The sequence below is a fragment of the Plasmodium coatneyi genome, chromosome 3 (genome assembly GCF_001680005.1).
Source record: "Plasmodium coatneyi strain Hackeri chromosome 3, complete sequence".
Taxonomy (NCBI): domain Eukaryota; phylum Apicomplexa; class Aconoidasida; order Haemosporida; family Plasmodiidae; genus Plasmodium; species Plasmodium coatneyi.
The window spans coordinates 326,193-352,934 of record NC_033558.1 but is presented as its reverse complement, the minus strand read 5'-3'; the positions used below and the strand labels follow the sequence as shown (position 1 = coordinate 352,934).

The window sequence follows — 26,742 nt, the reverse complement described above, 5'->3', positions numbered from 1 at the left end:
ATAAAGGAAATAAAATAACTAAGTAAAAGCATAAAAGCAATTCAGCGTACGCGCCCCACTAATTAAAAACGTCTCCTACTGAAGCGGCACACCCCTGCTACTTTGCCATATGTGGACAAATTAGCACTTTTGTATCATTCGGAAAAAGTTGCATTTATTGAAGCTACACACAATTCTCAACGCAGCAACAGTTGCGCAGAATAATTGGACAAGTTTTCAAATCATCGTTTTATCGGCACCCCATTCGAGAGGGACATGGCCACCTTGGCACCAGCGATAAAGAAGTTAAATGATAAGTGCACCCCAGTAAGAATGGTTAATTTTGTTTCTATCCCTCCCTACGAAGAGGGGAATATATTTTTTAAAATGAAAAAGACAAAAGGTCGCTAAAATTGGAAAGCATGAATACGCCTTTTGCTTAAACCCAGTGGATGATTTATTTATTTATTTTTTTCCCTTAACCCCCTTTTGTAGAACCTTTTTAATAACAATGCAGACCATTTGCTGGAGTTAAACGAGCTAAGGGAGTATAAGCGACTGTACAATTAAAATGAAAAATAAAGAAAGAAACACCTCGTGCGTTTAAATTGTATCTGTATCTTCTGCTTCACATTGTCCGTTTTTTCCCTTTATTCTGCAGCATGACTGAAAAGGTGAAGAAGTACGAAATTGCGGTGTACTCGTATAAAAACCAAATACGAAATTTAAAGGTAGAAAAAAATAAAAAGAAGAAGGATTGTTCAGTGCAATTTTGCTCTTCTAAAAATGGGCACCTTTTCGAAAGGGCCGAACAACCGAAAGGGATGCACCACTGCAGTGATTAGACAAAAACAGAATTGCTGCTACCAAATGGAGAGATCCTTTTATAAAAAAATAACCCTGTTGTTTTCTTCTTCCCCTCTTCGTAGAGAAGCGAACTCCACGGGGGAGACGTGAACATACAGCTGATAAACGTCTTCATTAACGCCATCTGTGATATAGTGCAGCACATCTGCTCGGACGTGCGCACACCGGGTAAGGAACGCAAAAAGTAGATAAAACAGGGTAAACAAAAACACTACATGTGCCCGAACATGAGAATGAACACGCGGACGGCTCCTCATTTCCCCCCTCAGTCTTGGCCCTTCTCCCATTAATCCATTCTATACTGAATTCGATCACCGTGGTAGGAAGACTCAACGGCGCATAGTTGCGTGAGCGTAGTTATATATGTTCACTTGTGCGAAGTGGCGTGCGCCTAAGTACCCCCCAACACCTCTCCCCAATTTTTCTGTGACACCTTTTTAGAGGGATAAAAAAATATACCGGTGCACAAAATTGATACATACAGTATTAACCCAAATAGGAGATACACACGTGGAGAAGGAGGCGGAGACAAGGGATGAACTTCCTCCTCACAAATTAGAAGACCTAGAATGGATAGCTTCCGAAACTGATGATAAGGGGTGGCTAACCATTGCTGACAGATGGGAATTATGCAGGAGGGATTTAAAATGGTTGTGTGTGAAGACAAACAACAGGTCATGGTTACTGTACCGACACCTCTGGGAACACTGCTCCAATGATCTGAAATACATATCTGTACTACTTGATGATAAGAAATGGCTACATCTGCATAATGTTTGGAAATTTATTCCCCTCAGTTTGAAATTAAGGGCTATCTCGTCAAAGGACCCAAGTGTTTGCAAGCCGTCCTTGACTGAAATGATCCTAAAGGATGATGATATTTATCGGGACAACACATTACCATTACCATTATCGCGTAGTTTCCACTTGTTGAGTAAGCCCAACGTGTGGAGTGATCCCCATTTGGAGGGTGATCCTTCACCCAAGTGCATTCCACGCAGCGGGATGGGGTTATACCCCCACAGGAATAGCACTCATTTGTATGCAAGGGACCCCCTAGGGGGGAAAGAAAATAAAAAGTTGTTATTACTTCGTACTGAAGTTGAAGAGGGGGGAAATTTCCTAAAGGAGCCATTAAAAAATGTAGTGCCTGGTATGGAGAAGGGAACCCTTGAAGGAGGGATCCACAAAAGTGAAAAAATATTGGGATCATTACCTGTTAACCGTATTAAAAAGGACAGTAACTGTGTAGGGAGAATGCTTTACTTGGCTAATTCAGGACGGGGGAAAGTAACTCCTAGACCACGTCCCGCTCCAACTCCCCCTTCGAAAGGTGAAGGTTCGAAACTCCTGTCAACCGGAAGAGGTGTCACCAGAATACTTGCACCGCAGAACAGGTACGAAAACGAAGGAGATAATGTAGCAGTCCCTTGTGCTGAAAAAGAGGCCAATCGAGTTGGCAGCTTGGGTAGAAGTAAATACTCCAATGTGATTCACTTCAAGGGAATTTCTAACCGAAAGGAAGTCCAGGAAGATGTGTCTAAAAAGGGATTCACTCAGAAAGTTACTCCAAAGGATGCCAAACCGAATGGTGTGCACACAGTGGAGAGTTATAAAGAGGAGCTAGCCAAAAGACAAGAGAGTAAAAATATCATGAGGGGTGAAAAGTTTCTGTCAAAAGTACCAAACGGGGGATCTCCAACGGTAAATCAAGAAAAACAAAGTTGCTATTTTAAAGGTACCGAGATAAGCGCCAAGGCGGTGGAACAAAGAAGTGACCTCTCAGTTGAACCTCACATTTTAAAAGAAGGAAGCAACCCAACTGGGATGGCAGGTACGGATGAATCGAACACCTTGGGGGAAACTACTGTACCAAGTGCGAAGGAAAGCGTAGCTGGTAGACTCCTGCCACCCCTTCAGAAAGGAAAGATTGTACCAAAGGGGAAAGGACCCCCGTTAGGGGCATATACTCCCATTTTGAAGCATCCAGTTAGTGGGAAAGGCTCAGAAGTAGAACAGAAAGGTAGCAGTAGTTTGTCCGTGCAAAATGAAAAAGTGAAGATGTCGAATGGACAGTTGGAGGGGGTAACCCCTAAGGTGAAGAATGCCCCAAAGAAAATACCCCCCCTTACAGGCGGATTAATAAAAAGCCTTCTAAAAATGAAAGAACCAAATGGGAAGAATATTTCTGATTTGTTAAAGAGAAAAAGTTTCAAGGAAAGTCCATTGGTTTTAAAAAAAAGTGGCAGCATTGTTCACGTAAACGAGGTGGTCATCGCTACTTCGAGTGAAGATGGTGGCAGAGGTAAGGGCGTTATGAGTGGGGGTGGTTGTGCACACTTAGGTGCCGTCTGTGATGCGGTACTTCTTCTGGGAAAGGCGAAGGGGAGATAAATGTTGGACAAAATGGAGCAGCGTTTCTCCTTTTGAAAATACCCCACTAAGGGAAGTCTTTTTTTTCTTTTTTTTTCAGAAGAGGAGATCCAAGCGAGCATGTCACACCGGGAGGAGAGTCCCAAGAAGGTAACGCGATGGAAGAAAAAATAAAATAAAAAATGCCCAACCGTTTGGCCCTTCAAAGTTCGCTCGCTTTCCCGTGTGCACACATTATGGCGCAAGGCGGTCTGTTCTTCTCACGAGCAGCATATCGCGACTACCGCGGAGGTTGTTTGCTCCACCCCACGAACGCACCTACAATTACCTTCCTACCTTTGTAGGAACCCAAAGGGAGCTCCAGTACATATTTCTCTGACCTATTTAGTGCATTCAATTTCACGATAAATGGAAAATTAGGAAGGGCATCGAGCCACAGTGCTGACACGGAGAGGGAGGAACGGAACAGCGAATTTGGTACCCCTGGGGAAGAGAAAAGTTCGGAGTCCAGCGACGATTCGGGTGCGGAAAAGGGCCAACATAAGGATCAAATAGCTAGCGACTTGGAAGGTAAAGCCTTTCCAGGGGTAGGCAGAGAGGAGGGGGAAATGGTAAGACGGGGAGACAGCGATAAAGGAAGCGCAGATGGAAAGAAGGATGGAAACACAGATGCCAACGTAGATGGCAACGTAGATGGAAGTACGAAATTTCGTGCGCATCCCATGGGGAGGAGCTTAAAGGGGTATTCAATGAAGAGGGACTTCCTGCAGGTTAAGAAGGCGGTATCGACTGTCGGGGCGACAAGCGATGTAGGTTCCCTATTTCAGGGCGATCCACTGACCAAACCGATCGGCCACTTGGACCAGAACAACACAAAGGGTTTCTCCCCCATTTTGGAGAAACCCATGAAGAAGTTTCCCCCAAAGAAGAGCAGTAACATTTTGCAAAAGGTTCTGAACGCCGACTTGGCTCATCTGAATTATTCAAATAAAAGAATGACTGCAGACGAAATTGCAAAACATAAGAATGCATCGCTCCATATAACTGTGAAGAGGAAGGTGTCTTTGTCGTCGTTAAAAATGAAAACTGTGCCGAAGCGCTGACATTGGGGAAGTCTACAAATGGGGCATCCTGGGGGTGTGGTGGTGCTGCTAAATGTAGCATTTTCTAAGAAGTGGATTGAGTGTGAAGGGAGTACCCTCCATCACTATGTCTCATGGATAAAAGGCTATTGCGATTAAAGCGGAAGAAAGAAACAGGTAAAGGAGCGCTCGTTCAAGATGGCTGACAGGCTGGGCACCCACAAAGGGTGTTTATCCCTTTCGAGGGGTGCACAACATTGTTAGCTTCACTCGAAAAAAAAACAAAAACAAAAAAAAATAAAAAATAGTGCAGCTAAAATGAGGGTGCTAAGAATTACATACGTCCACCCGGTAGTTTTTTCCCCCTTAAATTATAACAGAGCAATGAGAAGGGGGTCTTCTTTTACAAATTCGGGGGCGCACCTGGGTGGGTAAGTTTAACGCGCTTATCTGTTTCTCCCAAAATTGATAAGCTCCCATTTGGGTAGGTGCACACGGCACGCGTGCCCTACCTTACCTTGCCATCGCGCGGGAAACCACAACAAAAACTACCTGAGCATTTTAAAAAGGAAAGACCCGCACGATGCGAGGAGGATGCCACATATGTCCGTAAAGGAAGAAGACAAACCAAAAAATATTTTCTTCGACTTGTCATTAATTTCGTTGATATTTTTTAGCGATTCATTTTTGAGGTTCTGTATCTTTCTGCTTGGAAACATATTTTCCTTTTTGCGTCTCTTAATAACTTCATCACATGCTTTTACGATTAGGAAGTTCCTTAAAGTTTCCATGGCTTCACTTGGGACGTTGGCATGGCTGCTGCTTGTTGCGTTTGGCACATCCATCTGTGGGGAATCTTCATAGGGATGGTCTTTACGGTGTACATTTTGGAGGGATTTCCTCTGATTGGGAGCGCCTCCTTCCTGATCGACCTCCCCATGAGTCTTTTCTAAACTGTTCTTTCCAATTTTGTACAAAGATAAGAGGCCGTAAAAGGAAGAAAGTAAATAGGGAACGACTAAAATGGAGCAGTGCACAGGGATGTCCTTCCAGATGGCACAATTTTTGAAGCAAATGGAGCACAGGGCACATATAAAAGCCATGGACCCAGAAGGGTGTATGAGAACAAAGCTGAAAAAGTTTAATGCTTCCATTTGGTTCGTAAGATATTTTAAAAAGTGATGTGTTAGAAGGTTGGAAAGTATGCAGCCGCATATGAATAGGGCGCCAAACTTAAGGGACCCAAATTGTTTTTCGAGAAATCTGGAGGCCAAAAAAAAGGTGGACAACTGAACTGCGCACTGTAGGATATTTTCATTAGTGAAAAATGGGGACGTCAAATATTTGATACTGAAGAGGCTAGACTCCACGGCACCACGCCTGCCTGCATTGCGTCCTTCACTTGGGCCCCCCTCAAAGTCGTGAATTATAAAGTAGGCATCCAGATGGGCGAGGATTTCGTTTACCCTCAGCAGGATGCTCGATTCGTCCTCACAATTTTTCAAGTCGTAAATTAAAAATTGGAAGAAGGACGAAATGCCCACCATGCTGAGCAAGATGCCGGTAGTCACATATGGGAAGGAGTTGCTCTTTGGGTAGTACATGGACGTTTCTGCGTTTAGCTTGTTACTGCGTTCGCTACGTCCGTCTCTTTCATGCTTTTCTTTAAAGGGAACTGCTTTGCCACCTTTGCAATCCGTTCTGTGCCTTGTGGTGTGCGATGGGTCGCCCTTCTTACTATAACCACTGTTGGGTCTTCTCAAAGTTTCCAACACAGTTAGGCCTCTCACCTTGGGCCCGCGGTTCCGGTAGGGGATAACCCCAGGTGGGAACTTCCCCCAGGCGCACCTCGATAGGTAGTTATGCAGTGCATTTTTCCCCCTCAAATGGTGAAACATTTTCCGCACAAGGGAAGGTGAGCAGTTTTTTCATGCGAGGAGGTGCTAAATTTCAGCTCTTACGGAAAGTTCTTCCCCTATCGAACTTCGCACAAATGAGAGGCATCGTTCATTCCTTGTCAGGTGGACAATCACATCCATTCGCAAAATGGGGTGAAAGTACTACCCGGGGATGTTTGCCACTTACGCGCAGATTGGAACATCTGGGTAGTCCTCTAAAAGGACCGTTATTGAGCTGTGGCAGCGGTTCAAATACGTGGAGCCAGTTTTCAACGTTGCCACGAACTACGTAACAGTTACCGCGGTAGGCTCGGCGAACAAAGCGAATTGCGCCAGCTTATCCCAATGAGGGGCAAATTTCCCGTATTCAAATGTAGCAGCATGGTGAGAGTACAGCAAAAAAGAGTGCGTTACGTATAGGTACATCAATGTGTATGCATACGTGAATGCGCTTTTACGTGATAAACTATACGTATTCTTTTTTATTTATTATTATTTTTTTTTTTTAAAAAAAAAAAAAAGGGGGTCCCTAAAATATGTTGGAGGAGTTGTTCCAATGCAGAAACGGTACCAAATGAGCAGGCGGCACCGGGTACCTTATATATGTGTATATATGGAATTCCTTCGCAAGGGACCCTGCAACATTCCTTTTGCTATTCCTTTTTTTTTTTTTTTTCCCATATCTTTTCTTTCCTTTGAGCGATAATTTTTTTTTATTTTATTTCCTTTTCCTTTTTTTCCTACATTTGCATCTACATTTGTATATATGTATAGCTGTTTAAGAGAAGGTACTCCGAACGAAGCACGAAGAAGAAAAAAAAAAAAAAAAAAAAAAATGTGCTGACCTTTTCAAAAAAATATTTTTGTGTAAAAAATTAAAAAAAAAATTTATGAAGGTAAAGAAACCTATAACAAAAAAAATATAACATATTGGATGTTCAGTGAAAAAAATTTACCAAACATATAGGAATGTATTAAAGAGTTCTTTTTACTTATATTTATTAAGCATTAACGTAAACAATTTAATTACAAAACAACAACAACAAAAAAAAAAAGTATTTACTATGCCGTAAGCCGGAATCTGAACAAGGAACCTGTTCCTTAGGAACACCTTCCTATGGAACAAAGTCTTCATCCCTAAAACCTAAACCTGAACGTGGATCCTGTTCCTTAGGAAATTCTTCCGTAGAAACATTTTCCTTCGGAACAAAGTGTTCCTTCCTAAACCCGGAATCTGAACTTGGAACCTGTTCCCTAGAAACTTCTTCCTTAGGAACAAAGTCTTCCTCCCTAAACCCGGAATCTGAACTGGAAACCTGTTCCTTAGAAACACCTTCCTTAGGAACAAAGTCTTCCTCCCCTAAACCTGGAATCTGCACTTTGAACCTGTTCCAGAGGAACATCTTCCCTAGGAATACCTTCCTTAGGAACAAGGTCTTCCTCCCTCAACCTGGAATCTGAACATGGAACCTGTTCCTTAGGAACACCTTCCTTAGGAACAGAATCTTCTTTTATAAATTCACTTCCCATAAATTCTTGAACAATAATGACAAGGAAGTCCTCCTTCGTCGAATACAGTTCTTCCCTTTGACATTCGTCTAAGACTTCTAAATGAATATCAATAATCATGCGGCGACCAGAACGTTTTTTCCTCCTTCTCGTTGGAGCAGATCTCGGTTTTCGTTCCTTTACTAAGGTATATTCATGTGCACCATCTGCCTGGTCGTCCACATGATCAAGAGGTTGTTCTTCCAAAGTTTGAGGAACACGTACTTGATGAGCTCTTTTGTAACGTTTTCTTCGCTTACCGAGGACAAAGTACTAAAAAAAAAAAAGAGAAAATGTTTCTTTAATAGGGGTGTGAAATGTTGTTTACACGCAAAAGTAATTACTACTTCAAACCCAGGTGTGAAATCCTACACATACACCCCTAAAATGCGAAATCCTACGTACACCCTAAACCCAGATATTCTACACACCCTAAAAAAATCATATACACACCCACCCGCTAAAATGCGAAATCCTACACACACACCCTAAAATGCGAAATCCTGCACACACACCCCAAAATGTGAAATACTACACGCACACCCTAAAATGCGAAATACTACACGCACACCCTAAAATGCGAAATACTACACACACCCATAAAGTGTAAAATGCGACACCTTCCCTATATACAAAATCCTACACTCAGCCTTAAGTGTGAAATCTTATATACACACCCTAAAGTGCGAAATCGTACACATATCTTACTATGCGAAACCTTATACTCCTTTACTCATTCACATATTCATCCACTCTTTTCTTTTTTCTTTCTTTTTTTTTTTTCTTTTTGCGGAAAAAAATTTTTTTTTTTTTTTTTTTTCTTACCTTCCAGAGGAGGTAGGTCATAGCAGAAATACCAATGAAAACAGGAATGGTAGGAAGGTATGGGGTAAGGAGGTCGAAAGGTACGATTCCTTCTTTCCCTACCTTCCATTTTAACACCCTAGGTGGAAGGAAAGCCTGCCTTCCACCTGCTGATTTCGGACCACTTCCCCGATCATTCCCTTTTGCTGGAACAGATGTTGTTGTTGCTGTTGGATACTGTGTTGATGTTGGAGTAGTAGTTAACGAATGATCCTTCTGTTCAATTGTACTATCCTTATTAGCAGTAGGTGGTCCACCACCCGATGGGCCCTGTGCACCATTCGTATGAGCAATTTTATCATCTTGCGAAGAATTAGGAGTGGCCGGTTCAGGGACACCAGGGGAGGTAGCACTGGAAGAGGAACTACTACTACTGGAGGATCTAGAACTGCTACTAGAAGAGGAGAGATCCTGGTCAGGGTCATCAGGGATAGGATCAGTGGGAGCGGCGGGGAGACCGGGAGGAACTGCAGGAACATGGGTGACGGAGGAAGAAGGAAGTTGAGTATGATCCTCAGCTATGTCAACCTTAGCTATTTCACTACCTTCCCTACCAACGGGACCACTAGTTCGTGTAGCTTCATACTGTTCATCCACAATATTAGTGGGCGGTTCTGTTGGTGGCACATCATCGTCCAAACTAATACATTTCATAGCATCTTCAGCGTTACCGTCCACTACTCCTTCCACACAGTTTGGAGCTGAAGACTTACCTTTTCCTTTTCCATCTGTATCATCTTTACTTTCCGTACTTAGCCCACCTGGTTGTGGTGGTTCTTGTGGTTTTCCTGGGGGAGGTGGTCCCTGTGGTTTATTACCACCTTGTTGTGTATGCCCACCATCCTGTTGTTGAGGTGGGGGCGGAGGGGGTTGCTGTCCCAAGGACACCTTTTTTATCTCTTGTAATACATCTTCCTTCTGCTCTTCCACCTTCTTAAGTTCTTCCATATACTTCTCCCCTTCCAACTCTCTTTCTTTATCTGTATTTTTATTTTTCCATTGATTCCATCCAACTGATCTGTTCAGTCCAGCACTTTTATTACACCAATTCTTTTTATAAACCTCATCCATTTCCCCCTCTCTCTTCTTACATTCCATCCATTTCAGCATATTATTTAACATATCATCATTATCCCTTAGTAAATTACTAATCCTTCCATACATACACTTCGTATATTCCCCAGTGTCTCCGAAAAGTGCATCTGCTGCATGCACTCTTGTGAACACTCCTTTAATAACATCCTCCGATACGCATTCATCCTTTATATGCAATAACCATATATTCAATAAGTCACATGCTTTAACACACCATTTCTTTCCTCCCTGCTGCAATGTTTCTTTTTCACATTTGTACTTTTCTTCACTTACCATTAACAAATTTTTCAGCATCAATTTGCAAAATTCTTTATGCTTTGTTAAATTAACACCTCCATCGTCATCATCTTCCACTTCACACCACGTGGACAGCACCCTAAATTTACTTCTATCATAATGAGTGTCATTTTCCATAGGATGATTTGAAAATTTTGTGAAGAGCTCTCCCCAATTTTCTACAAAGTGAATGAAGAACATAGAAAGGAGGCATACACCCATATGAATAGTCCATGCATGGTAAGTTATATTTAAACTATAAATGCAATTATAGGAACTATGTACACTTCTACACATGGACAATGGAAATACACAGTGGTCACATTGTACCTTCTTCCCCGTCTTGGACTTTTTTCCCTAATTCCATAGAACAACCTGATCCACCCGATTTCAGGGTGGGGGATAGTCGAGATTTAGAGGACTTTAATTCTTTCTCAACTGATTCAATTATGGGAATCCCTTTCTTTATTTCTTCAGCAACCGTCTTTGCTTTGATTTGCAACTGTTTACTTGCGTCTTCTACTTTTTCCTTTATTATTTTACTGTGTCCATTGATTTTCCCGTCTTTTCTCTTGCATGCATTCTCGTTACTTATTGCCCACATTTTATTTTCACTGTCATAATTCAGAAACCATTTATAAATTTCCTTGTAACCAACACCTTCCTGCACTTCGTTCACTGAAAAATTACCTGTATATATACAATTCTCATATTTATTTTCGGGAAATGCATTGTTTAAATTAGTTATTGCCTTGAATGCATATTCAATATTCTCTTTGCTTATATTATACTTTGATCCATATAGAACTAGCCATAAATTCAACAGATCACATGGCGCTTTCTCGTTCATGCTGTGCACATTCCACTTTGTCTTATTATAGGTGTACGTACTATTCTTCTTTGTTACTTTACCTAAATTCCTTATAAGAATTTTACAGAAACATTTGTGCAGATCACGGTTGGTGACGTGGTTACCTTCTACGACTTCGTCACAAACAGCTGTAGAACCATCGTTCTCATCGTCGTCATTCAGTTCCCTGTTGAATTCTTGAAATAGACCATACACTTGATCCTTTGTTGCACTCTAAAAATAGGAAGGAAGGATGATGTGTACATGTTCATTTTTATATATATACTTATGACTCACCACCACCAAACCTAACAACCCACCTACCATCCACCTAACAACCCACCTACCACCACCCCTAACAATGTTCCTTTCATGCACCTACCACCCCTAACAACCTTCTCTTCCACCTACCGCACACCACCTAACAACCTTCCTTCCACCACCCCTAACACAACCTTTCCTTCCCTTAGGAATACATTCCTTCCACCCTAACAACCACTACTACTCCTTACATGCTGTGGTATGCATGTTCCATTTTCCATGAAAAATATTTTCTTAAAAGATAAAGGAGGAAGAAAAAGAATGAAAACATAAAGATGAAGGACATAAAGAAGTACTGTTACTTACCCATCGAGATTGGAACATTTTGTTGACCTTTGCATCCAAACATACCCTATTACTATGATCCTTACAATCAACCTTACTTGTTAATTGGGATTTGGGGGGTGGCCCATTAATTTTCTGTTCCAGTAATTCTTCTATTTCTTGAAAGTTATTTAATTTTCCTTCCCTTATTTTATTCAATATATCCTTCCGATCTTCTTTCGATAATTTATCCTTATCTTTAATTGCATGCTGTATTTTTCCTCTTTCTTCCTCTTCTATCCATCCTTTCTTTTCAGTATCCTTCAATCTCTTACAATAGAACTTACCAGCCTGTTCTATGTTTTGCCAATCTGTAATCCTACTTTTCTTCTGTTCCTCAGTTAATTCTTTAACTGCACCTCCGAATAATTTTATTCCCAATACTAACTGATCACTATTTACCCATGCACACTTTCCATTACTATCATTAATACCCAAATTTTTCCCTTCCTTCGTTGCCATTCTGTATGCAAATGGTGCATATTTCCAATAACATGTATGCCCCCCAAATAAATTGAACATAGTTACTGTGTCCATCACACACCTCATGAGAGACCTACCCTTCCCCCCATCGTTCTCCTTTATTATATTCCTGTCCTTAGTTGTCATTCCATTCATATGTAGGAATATCCTTACCATGGCTTTGCAGAATCCTTTCTCCTGTGGAAGAATATTAATTTGTTTCTCCAGGTCCTGAGCACATAAACTTTTCAATTTATTATTGTCTGGGCTCTTCAGTAACTTCATTATTTCATCTTCATTCTTTTTCCTTATATGTTCCCATACGTCATTCTAAAAAAATAAGAATAGTATAGATGATGTGCACATTAATATTCTTTCAAGAATTACCTTACTCCAACTTTATTATTTCATATGTGCTCCCTCATTTAATCAGAATTCACTTTTTATTCTAAAACAATGAATATTACATATTTTTTTTCTTCATGTAACCCTTCTTCTTTCATCCATTGCTTCAATACGTCTACAAATGGGTCTGTTGTGGTGGTGTCGGGTTTTGCTGCTGACTGTAGTTGAAGTTGTTGTGGTAGAACATTGTTCGGTTTTGGTGGTGGTGGTTGTGGACATGGATTTTTTGGTTGCTTCTCTATTAATGTCATAACATCTCCATTCCCCTTTATAGCATCACGAATAATACTTAACATTGGTGTTTCCTTTACTACCATGTGTTCCATTATTCCGTACTTACATTCCCTACACACACCTCCTGTATTGGATTCTTGGCTTGACCATCCTATTCCACTAAATGTACTGTTCACTTCGTTCATTTTATCAAATGCATTCCATATAACCTTCTTCTTATCACAGTGATCTTGTTGGTACAAATAGGACCAGAAGTTCATTATTGCACACTGTACGTACTCTTTTATCTCCCTATCGACATCTTTCCCTTTTTCACATGGACCTCCGTCAATATTCCTTATCCTTAACAAATTCCTCAAAACATATTCGCACACTTCTACTTCTTCATATGTCATTCTATTTGACCCTTCATTCATTTCTTTGCACCCTTCCTTAGCAGTCTCCACATCACCTCCCTTTTCCATTCCATTCAAGAATTCCCCAATCCAAGTCCTCATTGCCGTGAGTAACATTGTCTAAAAGTTAGATTAAGAAGTTCATATATGTCACTCCTATATATTATATTCATTACTATTAGAAGAAAATAGCATAATTCAAGACAGCGACACATTCATGCACTAAGAATAGAAAACATTACATTATATTACCTCCCCTGCTCCCTCGCTTTCCCCTTTATAATCATGCTTCTCCAACCATTTTTTCTTCAAAGGGCCAAATTCTACATCTGAAGCCATTTTTCTTTTACCATAACTTATTCAATGAAATTGTGATTCATCATATAAGAGTAGTGCTGTGTACTGCATACACTCCTTCCTGCCCATATTATTATTTTATTACTGATTCCTTCCGGATGTGCGGAATGTTTCGTTTTCCTTCTTCCCTTTTTAATTTCCCTATTCATCCTTAAGAACATTGTGAATATCCTTCAGGTTCGTTTAGTCGTACAGCACATTGTTCCATTCTGTTCTTCTTCCTTCTTATACAACTTATTGGTTCGTTCCTTTTTTTTTTTTTTATTCTATTCTGTTTTATGTACAACTTTTACACTTGCTCATGAACACTGTTCTTTGTGGGAGGAGGTGCCTCTTCTCATATAAATTCGCCTTCAAATTAGTGTGAATTGTTCAACAAAGAAAGAAATTGTTCACGGAAAAAAAGGGGAAGTGTTGCAGCAGAAATTACAGTCAAAAAAAAATTATTATTAAACACGAAATTCCCGAATACATAATTCCCTCGTAGAAATTACGAACAACACATTGTCAATGAATAAATTACAGAGAAAAAATAAAATGCGTATGCAACTATAGGAGGAACAAAAGTGTCGTAATAATAAAAGTCACACAATTGTAAAATTCACCCGCAATATGGGAACAATTTTTTTTTGCTCAACTGGAATTTAGATATGCTGTTAGGGATACTCTCTCCCTACCGTGCATATATATCCCTAAATTTTGCATTCTTTTTTTTTTTTTTTTTTTCCGAATGAATATGAAATATAATGCGAATCAAAAAAAAGAAAGAACGAAACATAGAACACTTCATTTTACCTTTTCCTAATGTTTACCTATATATGTTGTATACAACTTATTCCTTCGACATAAGTTATTTTTAGCGTCATTTCCTATTCTCTCCTCATTCTATGCAACTTCTTCCTTTATGCATAATTTAAGAAGGAATGGTGTCAACATAAATAAATTGCCACATATAAGAAGAGTGTTAAGCACAAGAGGCGAACAAATTAATTAACCTTAAGAAAAAAGTTCTTAAGGGGAAAATTGCGAATAACAGAATTCACTTACAATAAAATTGCTAAAGAGTAATTGTTAACAATAAAATTTGTACGCACAATCTCTATACATCCCAAGTGTTCCATATTTGTTCCACATTTCCGAATGTGAGGGAAATATGGAATTCGGCCTACATCGGTATTTCATATCTGAGCATAAGTATGTACACTGTAGAACACATGTACCTCCTATATAATACATCCCCCCTCCCCCTCTGTATATTATTCCTTCCCCCTTAGAAGAATTTAATGGACATTTAAGGAGAAGGACCACTTCCTGCAGGAATTGTCCCCCAAAGGAGGACCTCTGTCCCCTTGGGGGAAAGGTATTGTTCCCTTTCCTTCCTCAAGAGAGAATTTTTGTTCCCTTCCTTTCCTTCCTTTAGGGGATGTTGTTCTCTTCCCGTTCAGGAAATTACCTTCCCTTTCCTTACTACTCCCCTAGGAAGGATTATTCTTTTCTTACTCAGGGAAGGCTGTTCCCTTCCTTTACTTAAGGAAGTACCTTCCTTCCCTTTGGCAAGGTATTGTTCCTCCCTTGGGGAATTTATCCCTGCAGGGAATTACTTTCCCTTTCCATAGGGGAAGTTGTTCCCTTCCTTCCTCCTGAAGTAGAACGAGGAATGTTGTTCCATTCCTTTCCTTCCTCTGGGAAATATGTTCCCTTCTTTCCTTTCCTCCTTCCTAAGGACGGTTGTTCTCTTCCTCTTCCTTCCCCTTAGACCATTCCCTCCTTAGACCCCTTTATTTCCTTCCTTCCTTCCCTTCCTTCCTTAGACCCTCCTTCCATCTACCACCCCTAACAACCTTCCTACTACCAACCACCCCTAACACAACTTTCCTTCCACCTACCAACTACCTAACAACCTTCAATCTACCACCCCTAACAAAGTACATTCTAACACCCCTAATGACCTTCCTTCCACCAACCACCACCACTAACAACCTTACTTCCAACTACCACCACCCTAACAATGATCTTTCCTTCGACCAACCACCCAACTAACAACCTTCCCTTCCACCCTATCACCACCCTAACAACCTTCCTTCCACCCTACCACCTAACAACCTTCCTTCCTTAGACCCCTTCCTTCCTTCCTTTAAGGAATGATTACCACGTCTGTTAATTATTCAAAACAATATGAAGGAGTAGCAAGTTAGAATAAGTTGTAATAATTATAATCCTTTTTCTGCATATTTATATATATATAAACTGTGAATATGAATCATTTTATTGGAACAAAATTAATATTTAAGCACACACAGGAAGGAACCCGCAGAATTTATATGTTAAGTGGGGGAAATCGTAAAAAAAGTACTATAAACAGAAAGGAAGGCTATAATCATATAGTAAGCAACAATATATATAGAACATGGTAGGGAAAGTTTTTTCTGCCCCTTATTGAAATAAAAAAAGAATAAACAAAAAAAGAAAAAACAATTAAAAAAATAGAGAAAAAAGAATGAACAGTAACGTAACATGAATATATATATATGTAAAAAAATATAATCTACCCTTAAAAGAAGAGAGAGAAGGAACAGATTAGGTAATACAATTTATATTTTATATAGAGAAGTTATTTGTAGTGAACTCATCAGAAATGAAAAGAATAAAAAAAAAAGGAAGGGAATGGAATGGAAAGAAAATTATTATTATTGAATGATTATAGAAGGAAGGGAGGAAGTGTACATGAAGGAGTGTTCTTACAAGAGCGCATATTGTATTTTTGTTCTATGCATAATGCAATTCCCTCTGTTGAAAATTTTGCCTGTATCTTCTCATAAAATAACGCCACTTCAATGAGTATAAATTGATATACAAGCATTCAAGATGAGAGGAAAAGTGTACTATGCATATGCATGAACTATACTATATATATATGTGTGATCAATTTTTTAATGGGCAATCTCCCCTTCCTCCAAAAAAAAAAAAACAATAAAATATAAAATAATCAATGTACCTACATATACACATATATATGTGAAAATCCTTTTTATCTAAAGAGGGGAAGGGTGCATGCACATTATTATATGTAGAAGCTAAGGCGTGTAAGTAGTAACATAATGTTCTCAATAATCACGAATAATCGAACCATGTGGAGCATGCATAAAGAAGGAATGTACATAAAATTGTAAGTTCCATTTTTCTTTTCTTCTCCTTTATTTCATGTTATTTCCTGCTTATTTCCATCCTACATTTTTTACCCTTAATTATACAAATATGTGGTGATTGAATATATACGTGCAATATGTTATCATTGTTCAAGGAACTGTGCAGTATATATATAAGGGAAAAGAATAGGAGTTTGGTGTATGTTCGATATTTATAATTAAAAGGAGCAAACAGTATTTTCACATTTTCCTTTATTTCGATAAATGTGTGAGCACATGTGTAAAGAAGTTCTAACTTAAATTCACATTCCACATATACATAGAAGGAATCTGTATGTAAACAATGGTGGCAGGAGAGGGGACAATACTCGGGGTTAGCTCCTTTTATCCTAAATACATACATGAATATTATAAATATACCTCATTTTGTGCATAATATAATAAATTCAAGAATGATAAATATATCGAAACGTATATTCTCCCAATTACATTCACAGAGGAAATATTTGGAGCAATTCTTATCAAATAAGTACTTATACGGGAAGCTGGGACCAAAAAATAACTCCGACGACTGCATTAAAAAGGAGGGGGTATCGAATGCTGAGAATCAAATAGGAGTTTATCTTAAAGCTGGGAACCATGCTAAGGACATTGTAAGGGCATGGTGCCATATACATGAAACTGAGAAGGGCGAAGAGTCCAATGATGATCTGTGCTATGCTTTTTACTATTGGTTAGGGGGCGAAGTATCGAAAAATTTAAACACTCCTGGTTCATTTCAAACGGTCATGGGAGAAATTTACAATGAACTGCGGAAGTTAAATCGCAGAAGTAAGTGTACAAGGATATGTCCTGATATTGACCAGAACGAATTCGACAAGAGAAAAATAATATACGATTACTCTGAGGACTACTTACTTATTTTGACATATTCACCTACGGGGAACGAACGTTGCTGTAAAGAATATTCCGATTACCTGAAGAAAGTTGTTGAAACATACCAAGACGTATATACGAGTTGTGGAAGTAATGCTAGTAGTACGTGCTGCAAAAAATTTGAAGCAGTTTTTGGGAAATACGGTAATGGGAAACCTTCAGATTTAACATGTAATGAAGTATCGTGCCCAGGAGATGACTTCGATTTAGGTGACGCCGTCGTCGACGGTAAGTGACTGGTACTACATTGCTTTATGATGGTGTGGTGGTATCTGGAAGGGAAGGTTGTTAGGTGGTAGGTGGGTTGTTAGGGGTGGTTGGTTGGTGGTAGGTGGGTTGTTAGGGGTGGTTGGTTGGTGGTAGGTGGGTTGTTAGGGGTGGTTGGTTGGTGGTAGGTGGGTTGTTAGGGGTGGTTGGTTGGTGGTAGGTGGGTTGTTAGGGGTGGTAAGTGGAAGGAAGAGGTTGTTAGGTGGTAGGGTGGTAAGTGGGTTGTTAGGTGGTAGGTAGATTGAAGGGTTTAGGGGTGGAAAAAAGCTTGCTAGGGTAGTTAGTGGAAGGAACCGTTGTTTGGGGTGGTAGGTGGAAAGAGGGTTGTTATGGGGTAGTTGGAAGGGAAGGTTGTTATGTGTGGTTCGCGGAAGGATGGTTGTTAGGGTGGTGGTAGGCGTATGTTCCCCCGTGGGGGGGAGTACACCCGAAGGGTGTAATAAAAAAAAAAAAAAAAAAAAAATATTACATTGAAGTTACCTTTCGTATTTTTTTCTTTGTTTAGGTGGAAATGACGATCCACCACCACCACCAAAACTCAAACCAAACCCCAATCCAAATCAAGCCGGCAGCAGCGGTTCTTTTTCGGATGCCGATTTAGTGGATGGTGTTTCTGGTGGAGAAGGAAAGGGAGGGAGTGACGGTGGTGGTAGTCACAGAAAGGAAGGGGAACAAACTGATAATCCTGGTATCGTTCCTGCTGCTGTGTCTGGTGCATTAGCTGGAATAGGACTGCCTGCCTTAGCATACTTTTTTTACAAGTATAAACCTTTCTTTTTGAGGAAGCATGACCGTTCTGAAGGAAGAAGAAGGAAAAGGTCCCTTAGGAGAAAATTTAATGAGTTTGACGATGACGACGACACATTAACAACGGCATATTCGTCCGAATATTCAATTCCATACACTACATCATCATCCACCAGATGATCATCATCATCCCTATAGAGAGGTGAATAACTCCATAAGTGGGTATCTCAAATAGTATACATAATATATTATGCACATTTTTTTTTTTTTTGTCATGTGAATGACTTATTCATAATGTACTCATGAAAAAAGGAAAATTTAAGAAAAAGGAGGAGAATTAATAAGGAATTATTATTATTGCTATTGAAAACAATTATAAAAAAAAAAGAAGGAAAGGGAAAAAAAAAAGGAATGGAGGAAAAAAGAAAAAAAAATTAGCGCTTAGGGGAAGGAAAGTGAAAGAAAGGAAGAATGGTCATTTTTGCTTCTTACATTTGTATGAATGTCGCACTTATTTATGTTCGTCCCTCTCCTCCCCCTTCTTTATTTTGATACTTTATTACATGTCTTCCTACATTTCCTTATGCCTTAAATTATATATAAAAAATAATAGTTTTGCATATACGTATAAAAGTGCTATTGCCACCTAACAAAATTGAGTAATATATGTACATCATTAATTGGAAGAAAAATAAGAAGTGTATGTAATAATAGGTAATCGTTTATGGTAACCATCCGTGGGAAGCTCGTTCAGTTTGTACAGAAATTTGTACAAAAAATTCCATATGCACAATCATTATAGAACAAATAGAAATACTCACACACACATATGCATTTTTTGCATGAATATATATAAATATATAAGTAACAATATTGACATAAATTCCATTACATATATACCTAAAGGAATATGTCCACACATAAGAACAATGACAAAAACAAGGTAAGAAAAGAAAATAAAAGGAAGAAAAAAGAAGGAACACACACTGCCTACTGCCCATTGCCTGGGGCTTATATATTTTTTTTCTTCTTTTCTTCTCTTCCCTTCTAAAAAAAAACACACATAAATATGTGTGTGCATATAATATTCTCTATGTGCATAATATAATAAATTTAAAAAAATGCACAATACACATTTATATGTACTCCATCCATTCCACCCAACAATTCTACATGTGTAGGATGAGTGTAGTGTGGATCAATTACCATCCAGAAGAATATATAAAGCATTCGAACAGAATGATGGTGGCAAAAAAACATGTCCGAACATCACTTCTTGGGAAGGCAGCATAGGGCAAATTGTGGGGGATAATTTAAAGAGCAATATGTATAGCGAAGTTCCTCAGGACAAAATTGCAAATACTGCGTGTTTATTATCTACAATGAATACAATGCATACAAAGAAAAGTCAGCCTTCATGTAAAGAGAAGTTGTGTAACTTTTTTTATTTTTGGTTAGGTGACAAACTAGAGGGAAAATTGAAAGGAGGATATGCTAAACTTAAGGAAGTTATACAAAGCATCTATATTAAATTGAACGATGGGCCCAACAACGAACTGTGTGCTAACACTTTTTTGGACAGTACTATGCACAATACTGTTAACAGTAGCATCTTGAAACAGAGAAAAAAAGTCTTCGATTATTACTACGACTACCGAACCATATGGACGAAAATAAAAGACTCTCAGGCTGCCGGAACTCCGTGTACTACTGCATATGACACCTACCTAACTGGAGTTAAGGGAACTGATGAAGATCGTGGAGATCGTGGAGCTGATGGTGCTTATGGACAAATAAAAGCAAGTGGGTCACTTAATCAAGATCTGTACTTTAAAAAATTTTGGGACAAGTTCGAAGGTAATGGTGTTAGTGGTGGTGGTACTATCCCAGAACCATCAAAACTGAAGTCTAAAGCTACGGGAGGGGATGATCCCCCTCCACCATCACCAGACGCAGAGGAGGCAAATCTCCTTTCCTGTTTGGACCAGTTGTCCTCAACAGTTTCTTCAAAACCTTCAGTAGTTGCTGCATCATCACCACAGGTGGAGGATGGTGGTACCACCACCACCCCGGCTATTATCTCTTCCACACTAGGCACACTAATTGGATTACCAACACTTGCTTTTATGTTATATAAGGTAATCACAATTATAATAGAGCTATATATATCTACATATATATAAGTACATATATATATGTAGATATTACATGTATTTACACCATCCCCTTTCTCCTTCACAATTTTCAGTATAATCTTTTACCCCCCTGGATCAGGAACACATTTAAGGGACGAGGAAGGAACAGAAGAAGGAAAAGATCCGCCATCAGACGCAACTTCGAAACCCTCACAACAGACACCTCTTCATTATATACAACCGATAATTCTACAGTAGCAGAATCAACATTCGACTCGTCAACAGACAATTCTACTATATATAGTGATAGGCCACTACCTGCCCGAAAAGGGAAGAATGATCTCCCTGAACGAGGCCGTCGGAACAATATACGTTATCATCCTACATAATATTCACTCCCTGGCTAATTTAAAAATAACGTACGTAATATACCCTTTTCCTTTCATATTATAAGTAATGTACGTAATGTACCCCTATCCTCCCTAAGAAAATAATAATAAAACCTCCCCTAAAGAAACACACCCCAACACTCTAATAATACACCACACCACACACTCTAATAATAATACACGACACCACGACACTCTAGTAATAATACACCACCACACCACATCACAACACTCTAATAATAATACCACCACATTACCACACTAACAACACACCACACCTACACCTCCTTCTTTTTTTTCATTTTAGTATAAACCATTCTTCTTTAATAAACATAACCACTCTGAAGGGAACAGAAGAAAAAGATCCATCAGCAGTAAATTGAACAGGTTCTCAGGTGACGACACTTCCATAGAATATTCGTCAGAATATTCCACAGCAGGAGATGATGGAAAAGTATATTCTGTCCCTTATATTAGATAAGTTCCCTTCCTCTACTCTCTCTCTTTTTTAAAAAAAAAAAAGAAAAAAAAAAGAATTCCATCCTTCCACCCTTCGAGCACATAAAAAAAAAAAATATAACATATTTCTTTTTTAAATGTTTTCTTTTTTCACCCTTTATATCTGAACATTAAGACAATAAAAATTTTGAGCACGCACACAGCACTATGCATCTATACAAATCTATTTATAATTTTTCTAATATGCTCAAAATATGAACAATTTGTTCCTACTGTACACCGTCAGGAAAGTAGTGCGATATGCTATTGAGAAAAAGTGCTCATATTAATTTTTCTCTACATAGAAAAAAAGAATACTAACAACTTCTAACTTAATTTTTGAAAAAACATAATAATTAAGTAACTAAAATGAACTACTCTTTTTTTTTTTTTGTGTACCATTACTTTAAATTATGATTATTATTTTTTTCTATATATGTATATTTTATTTTATGTTGTAATAAATTCTAATTAAAAAAAATATACGTAGCACACACTTCAGGAAGAAAAAATAAGTGAGTCGCGCATACAACACGACTGAATTATCATTTTCTAAAAGAAGAAAGAAGTATGAAATAATCATCATACAAACTCCGCTAATATATATATCTAAGGAAGAAAAAATTTTTCTCTTTAAACACCTTTATTTTTACCTTAAAAAAAAAGAAGAACAAATAAAAAAAAAACAAAAAAAAAGAAAAGAAAGTTGTTTCGCCATCTTCGAAAAAAAAAATTTTCTTTCACGCTAAAGAGGAAGGAAAAAAATGATATCTCCTGCGAAATTCTTTATATGGAACTTGATACTTTATTCCTGGCAATATCCTAACAACGTACGTCCATAATTACTGTATATTAAAAATTTTTACATTTATTATGAATAACTTTTTACGTACTTACTAAAAAACAAAAAAATAAAAAAAAGAAATTTTTTCCTCCCTTCCTTTCTTTAGTTTCATTCTAATACTTGCATATTGCACAAGTTTCGATTATACGTTTTTTTTTTTTCACCTTCGTACCTCCTCCATGTTAGGTAACTGAATTGGGCACATCATGGCATAATGGAACTACTCAGAATGGTCCATTAAATATAGGAATTGGTCGATCACTAATGGGTGAAACTAAAATACAAAAACCACCACCATCACCACAAAAGAATAAATTACTTGCTAGTCCTAAGGGAGGTCCTCCTGTAAATGCCGCGTCGGATAGGAAGTCTGGAACGTCAAATTCGAAGACTAAATCAGAAGGGTCACAATGCACAAAGAACAATGCAATGAATGAAAAAATGGAAGCCGGAACCAAAGAATTGGACAATAAATTGTCATATCCTATTAGTAAAAATAAAAAGTGGATCCTCTTCGCATTGTCCATTATAGTTTTTTATCCAGCAGCTCTGTATTGCTTAGTCTTGTTCGTCAAAACTTATAATAGCTTACCACCATATTCCTGGACTACATGTTACATTACAGTTCCCATATTTATAATATGTATCATATTAAGCGTGATCGTTGGAACGTACTACCCTTTGAAAAGGGGGTTGTAAGTATGGAGTGAAAAGTCAGAATATAGAATTCTCCCAAGGGGCGAGTGGGGAGGAGTAGGGCCGGAACACTACCAACATGGAACATACGAACAATTGGGAAGAATACAAAACTCCTACGTTCTAGTAGTATGCTGCCAAGGTTACATTCCAATTTTATATATATTTGTTAGATCAACTCATAAAAATTTTCAATATTTTTACGATGAGTTTTATACATATTTGTACAGTGTATACACCCACACATCTATTTTTATAAATTACCATGTTGCTTACTCCTTCCCCATAGTACATATCATTCATTTATATATGTGTAACTTTTTTTATTTGAATTACAAATTGTTTATGGATATTATGAATAGGAAATTTTCCCTTTTAAATATTGATAAGTTCCACTATGTGCATTACATATATATGTATATATACATCTATACACATATATATACAATACATACATATATAATGCATATACATATATATATGTGCACATAATGGAAGCATTTGTTCTTTTTTTTTTCTTTTTTTTATAATATGTGGGAGGAATATATTGTACACACATTTGTATAATTTGCATAATCTGCACAATTTGCACAATGTTTGCATAATTGTTCTATGGTAAATGTTACTATCATAAGGAACTGTGTGCATGGTGGTCATTTATAATTATGGTTCCCTTGCAAGGGGCGGGAAGTATATATTACATGTTACCATTCCAGGTGTTACATATACGATGTGTGTTGTTACGTGCGACCGTAACTTATATTATTTCTATTCAGCCCTTGTTGTTGTGCACTATTTGTTGGTCTTCTTCCTCTTCTGCTGTTGTTCTTGGAAGATGGTAGAGAAGAATATTCTGTCATGGAATCGTCGTCTATTGTAGAAGCTTCTGTTGAATATAATGTTGTGGAGGTGTTGTCGTCGTCTTCTGTAAGCGTATCAAAATGACGATCAAGTGACCTTTTCCCTCTTCTGTTTCTTGTATTGATGTTGTTATTTTTGCTTCCTCCTCGTCCTCCAAAAAAAGAATTACGAAACGAAGATGGTAAGGAAGTATACTAAAAGAGGAAACAAAGGATGTGGCGCGGAAATGTGTATTACATATATATATATATATACTTATATATATATAACTATATATATGTATATATATATTTAAGGTGTATATATGTATATACGTATGTATATATGTATACATGTGTATTTATATGTATATATATATGTATGTATATGTGTGTATATATGAGTTGTAACCTTATATAAGAACAAAGCAGCAGCACCACCAATTCCTCCTATGGAAAATATGGAAGACATAACAGCAGTGGTGGTGGTAGTATTCCCAAAAGAGAACGTTTCCCCAAGAGCATCCCCCCCATGTGTTATTACATCGGTGTTTGACACTTGTTTCAATAGGTTCTTCAATGATACCATTTCATCATGGTTATACCCTTGAAACATCTTCTGGAATTGGGCACAATATTCAGTATCGGGGCATGGAGTTCCACTGCAGTCCGTTTTTACGTTATCATAAGTGGAAAGAACGTCCTCCACATAGTCGAGATATTTTTGGGTACAGTGGTATTTATTTTGCTTAGAACCTTCTATTTGATTTTTTAAAGCATCATGGTCCTTAGAATAGTCGAACATTTTTTTTGCGGCGGTCGAATTCGTTTTTGGTGAGAGGGGTGGTGGTGGTGTTTTTGTATATGAGTTCGCACTTACTTGGGAAATCAGAATTTGTTAATGCAGCATATATTTCTTTCATACGTTGGGAAAATAAATCAGTGTCCGCTGAAATTTTATATAATATATTCCCCAACCAAAAATAAAAGGACAAACACCAATCATCAGTAGACGGATTGGCGCTAGCTATGTTGTTGTTTGCATAGCAGTAGGCGTCCCTCATCTTAGTAGAATCATTTCCAACATAGCCATATCCACTTAAATCCCCCTTCCATGTTGCGTCAGGACCGTAATAACTTGCACATTCACCCTGTTCCCTATTGAATTTATCATAAAAGTTTTTATGTGAAGGTAAACCACTGAACAGGACAGCCTATAAATATAATACATGGAAGGGAATAAAATTTTATATGTGTTATCATTGTTCAGTATACCTTTTTTTCTATATTATATGGACAGCGTGCAGTATGAATTGTGTGCGAGCAGCATGCATATTTTCCATTCACCCGGCTCTAAGAAACAATAACTTACCCCAAGAACATCTGTTCTTCCTTCCCACGGATCGAGCGCACTCGATTGCCCACTCAATGGTTGAACCATATTTCTTCTGTGTATATAATAAATCTATATTAGAATGCGTTCACACATATATGCTAAGCATATTCCTTCTATACGCTTATTATTTTGTTCATTTATTTTGTTTGTATCTTTTGTAGTGTGTTGATTATTTTGTTCCGTTTGTTGTGTGTTGTTGTTGTTGTTGTTATACAAGGATTGTAGTAGTAGTAGTATTTGTTGTTGTTGTTCTACAAGGATTGTTGTGGTTATTGTTGTTTGTTGTGGTTGTTTTGTTTTTTATTGTTTGTTTGTTGTGGTTGTTGTTGTTTGTTGTGTTTGTTTGTTGTTTGTTTGCTGTGTTTGAGGTTGAAAGCGGGAGGGGGGAAAGGAGTGCATACATTATGAAGAGTGTGTTCGTATAAAAAATACATAAATTCCTTTTTTTTTTTTCTAGGAAAACATTTCTGCATGCACGTTATTTATTTTATACACTCCTGTTATTTAAAGAGGGAAATTATTAAAGGATATTCATAAATATTACGTACTTCATAATGAAAATATGCACTCCCCCCTCCCCCTTTTTTTAAAATGTGTACATTATCTAGTATTCCATAAGGTATGAACACTTATGAGAGGAATACATCATACGGTAGTATGACAAAATTACATTAGTTCTATGGAAAAGGAAGAAATACATGCATATTGTATTCATATTATGTATATACCATCATTTTTTGAGCATTTCCTTCCCTTTTTCCCCTTTTTAATTCATATTATATTTTAAAATTCACCTCATCCCTCTTCTTTTTTTTTTTTTAACTTTTTTTAAAATATATAAATATTCTTTTAAGGAGGTTGACACTCTCTTTTTTTTTCTTCTTTCTGATTTAAATTTTCGAGAACTTTCAGGGGAATATATGTTGCACTTAGCATGCATAAATTGTGTACAGAAAGGTTCAGTGTACTTAGAAGGTTTAGGAATAGAAAGGTTGAGGAAGGTTTGGGGAAAGGTTCAAAGGCGTTTAGGGGATTTTCATGTTTTCCCCTGCATGGGGTTATTATTTCATTGTACACACATATATAAGAATGATTATGTATATACATGCATAATCATCATTTTAGTTATTTACCGTAATTGTTGTAATTGTTATTTATGAGACCGCTACTTATTCATGCAACCGTTACTTATTTATGCAGCTCCCCCCTTTTTCTGTTCTAGTATTTGGCAAATGAATAATAAATGGAAGAAATGGAACAGGAATTCATTAATTGCATATTATGATGAAACCCCAAAACGTGCACTCCCTACAGCTATAACAATTATTACTTCCACTCTTGTATACAATAATTGTTGCGATATATCGCCACATGTTGTTAGCACCGTTATGGGAACCGCTTCTTTACAAAAATTATATATTCTACACATATATATTGGAAAAAAAAAGGGAGATAACTTCAGTGGTTCCGTATTATATCCATATTGTATCCGTATTAGGTAAACATGGAATATAGTTCA

The 26,742-nt window shown here is 37.9% G+C and overlaps 6 protein-coding genes across 6 annotated transcripts; 4 read left to right on the top strand and 2 right to left on the bottom strand.

The window, feature by feature from the left end:
* Positions 1 to 550: 550 nt before the first annotated feature.
* On the top strand, positions 551 to 4,322 carry PCOAH_00004780 (Uncharacterized protein; the record flags this gene model as incomplete). The annotated part of the gene is made up of 7 exons (XM_020057293.1): positions 551 to 576; positions 641 to 710; positions 909 to 1,014; positions 1,116 to 1,165; positions 1,288 to 3,151; positions 3,320 to 3,369; positions 3,564 to 4,322. 7 exons carry the CDS (start codon positions 551 to 553, stop codon positions 4,320 to 4,322), a joined length of 2,925 nt encoding a protein of 974 aa, XP_019912810.1.
* Positions 4,323 to 4,849: 527 nt separating this feature from the next.
* PCOAH_00004770 (Uncharacterized protein) lies at positions 4,850 to 6,199 on the bottom strand (the record flags this gene model as incomplete). Its single annotated transcript, XM_020057292.1, has 1 exon — positions 4,850 to 6,199. The coding sequence occupies one exon, from the start codon at positions 6,197 to 6,199 to the stop codon at positions 4,850 to 4,852; it is 1,350 nt and encodes a 449-aa protein (XP_019912960.1).
* A 1,115-nt stretch (positions 6,200 to 7,314) lies between these two features.
* On the bottom strand, positions 7,315 to 10,120 carry PCOAH_00004760 (SICA antigen; the record flags this gene model as incomplete). Its single annotated transcript, XM_020057291.1, is given in 3 exon segments — positions 7,315 to 7,572; positions 7,586 to 8,020; positions 8,573 to 10,120. The coding sequence occupies 3 exon segments, from the start codon at positions 10,118 to 10,120 to the stop codon at positions 7,315 to 7,317; spliced, it is 2,241 nt and encodes a 746-aa protein (XP_019912986.1).
* Positions 10,121 to 16,928: 6,808 nt separating this feature from the next.
* PCOAH_00004750 (Variable surface protein Vir7-like protein) lies at positions 16,929 to 18,606 on the top strand (the record flags this gene model as incomplete). The annotated part of the gene is made up of 2 exons (XM_020057290.1): positions 16,929 to 17,640; positions 18,185 to 18,606. The coding sequence occupies 2 exons, from the start codon at positions 16,929 to 16,931 to the stop codon at positions 18,604 to 18,606; spliced, it is 1,134 nt and encodes a 377-aa protein (XP_019912909.1).
* A 1,145-nt stretch (positions 18,607 to 19,751) lies between these two features.
* On the top strand, positions 19,752 to 21,431 carry PCOAH_00004740 (KIR protein; the record flags this gene model as incomplete). The annotated part of the gene is made up of 3 exons (XM_020057289.1): positions 19,752 to 20,564; positions 20,675 to 20,815; positions 21,258 to 21,431. The coding sequence occupies 3 exons, from the start codon at positions 19,752 to 19,754 to the stop codon at positions 21,429 to 21,431; spliced, it is 1,128 nt and encodes a 375-aa protein (XP_019912933.1).
* A 781-nt stretch (positions 21,432 to 22,212) lies between these two features.
* Positions 22,213 to 22,991, top strand: PCOAH_00004730 (Uncharacterized protein; the record flags this gene model as incomplete). The annotated part of the gene is made up of 2 exons (XM_020057288.1): positions 22,213 to 22,278; positions 22,479 to 22,991. The coding sequence occupies 2 exons, from the start codon at positions 22,213 to 22,215 to the stop codon at positions 22,989 to 22,991; spliced, it is 579 nt and encodes a 192-aa protein (XP_019912845.1).
* Positions 22,992 to 26,742: the final 3,751 nt, after the last annotated feature.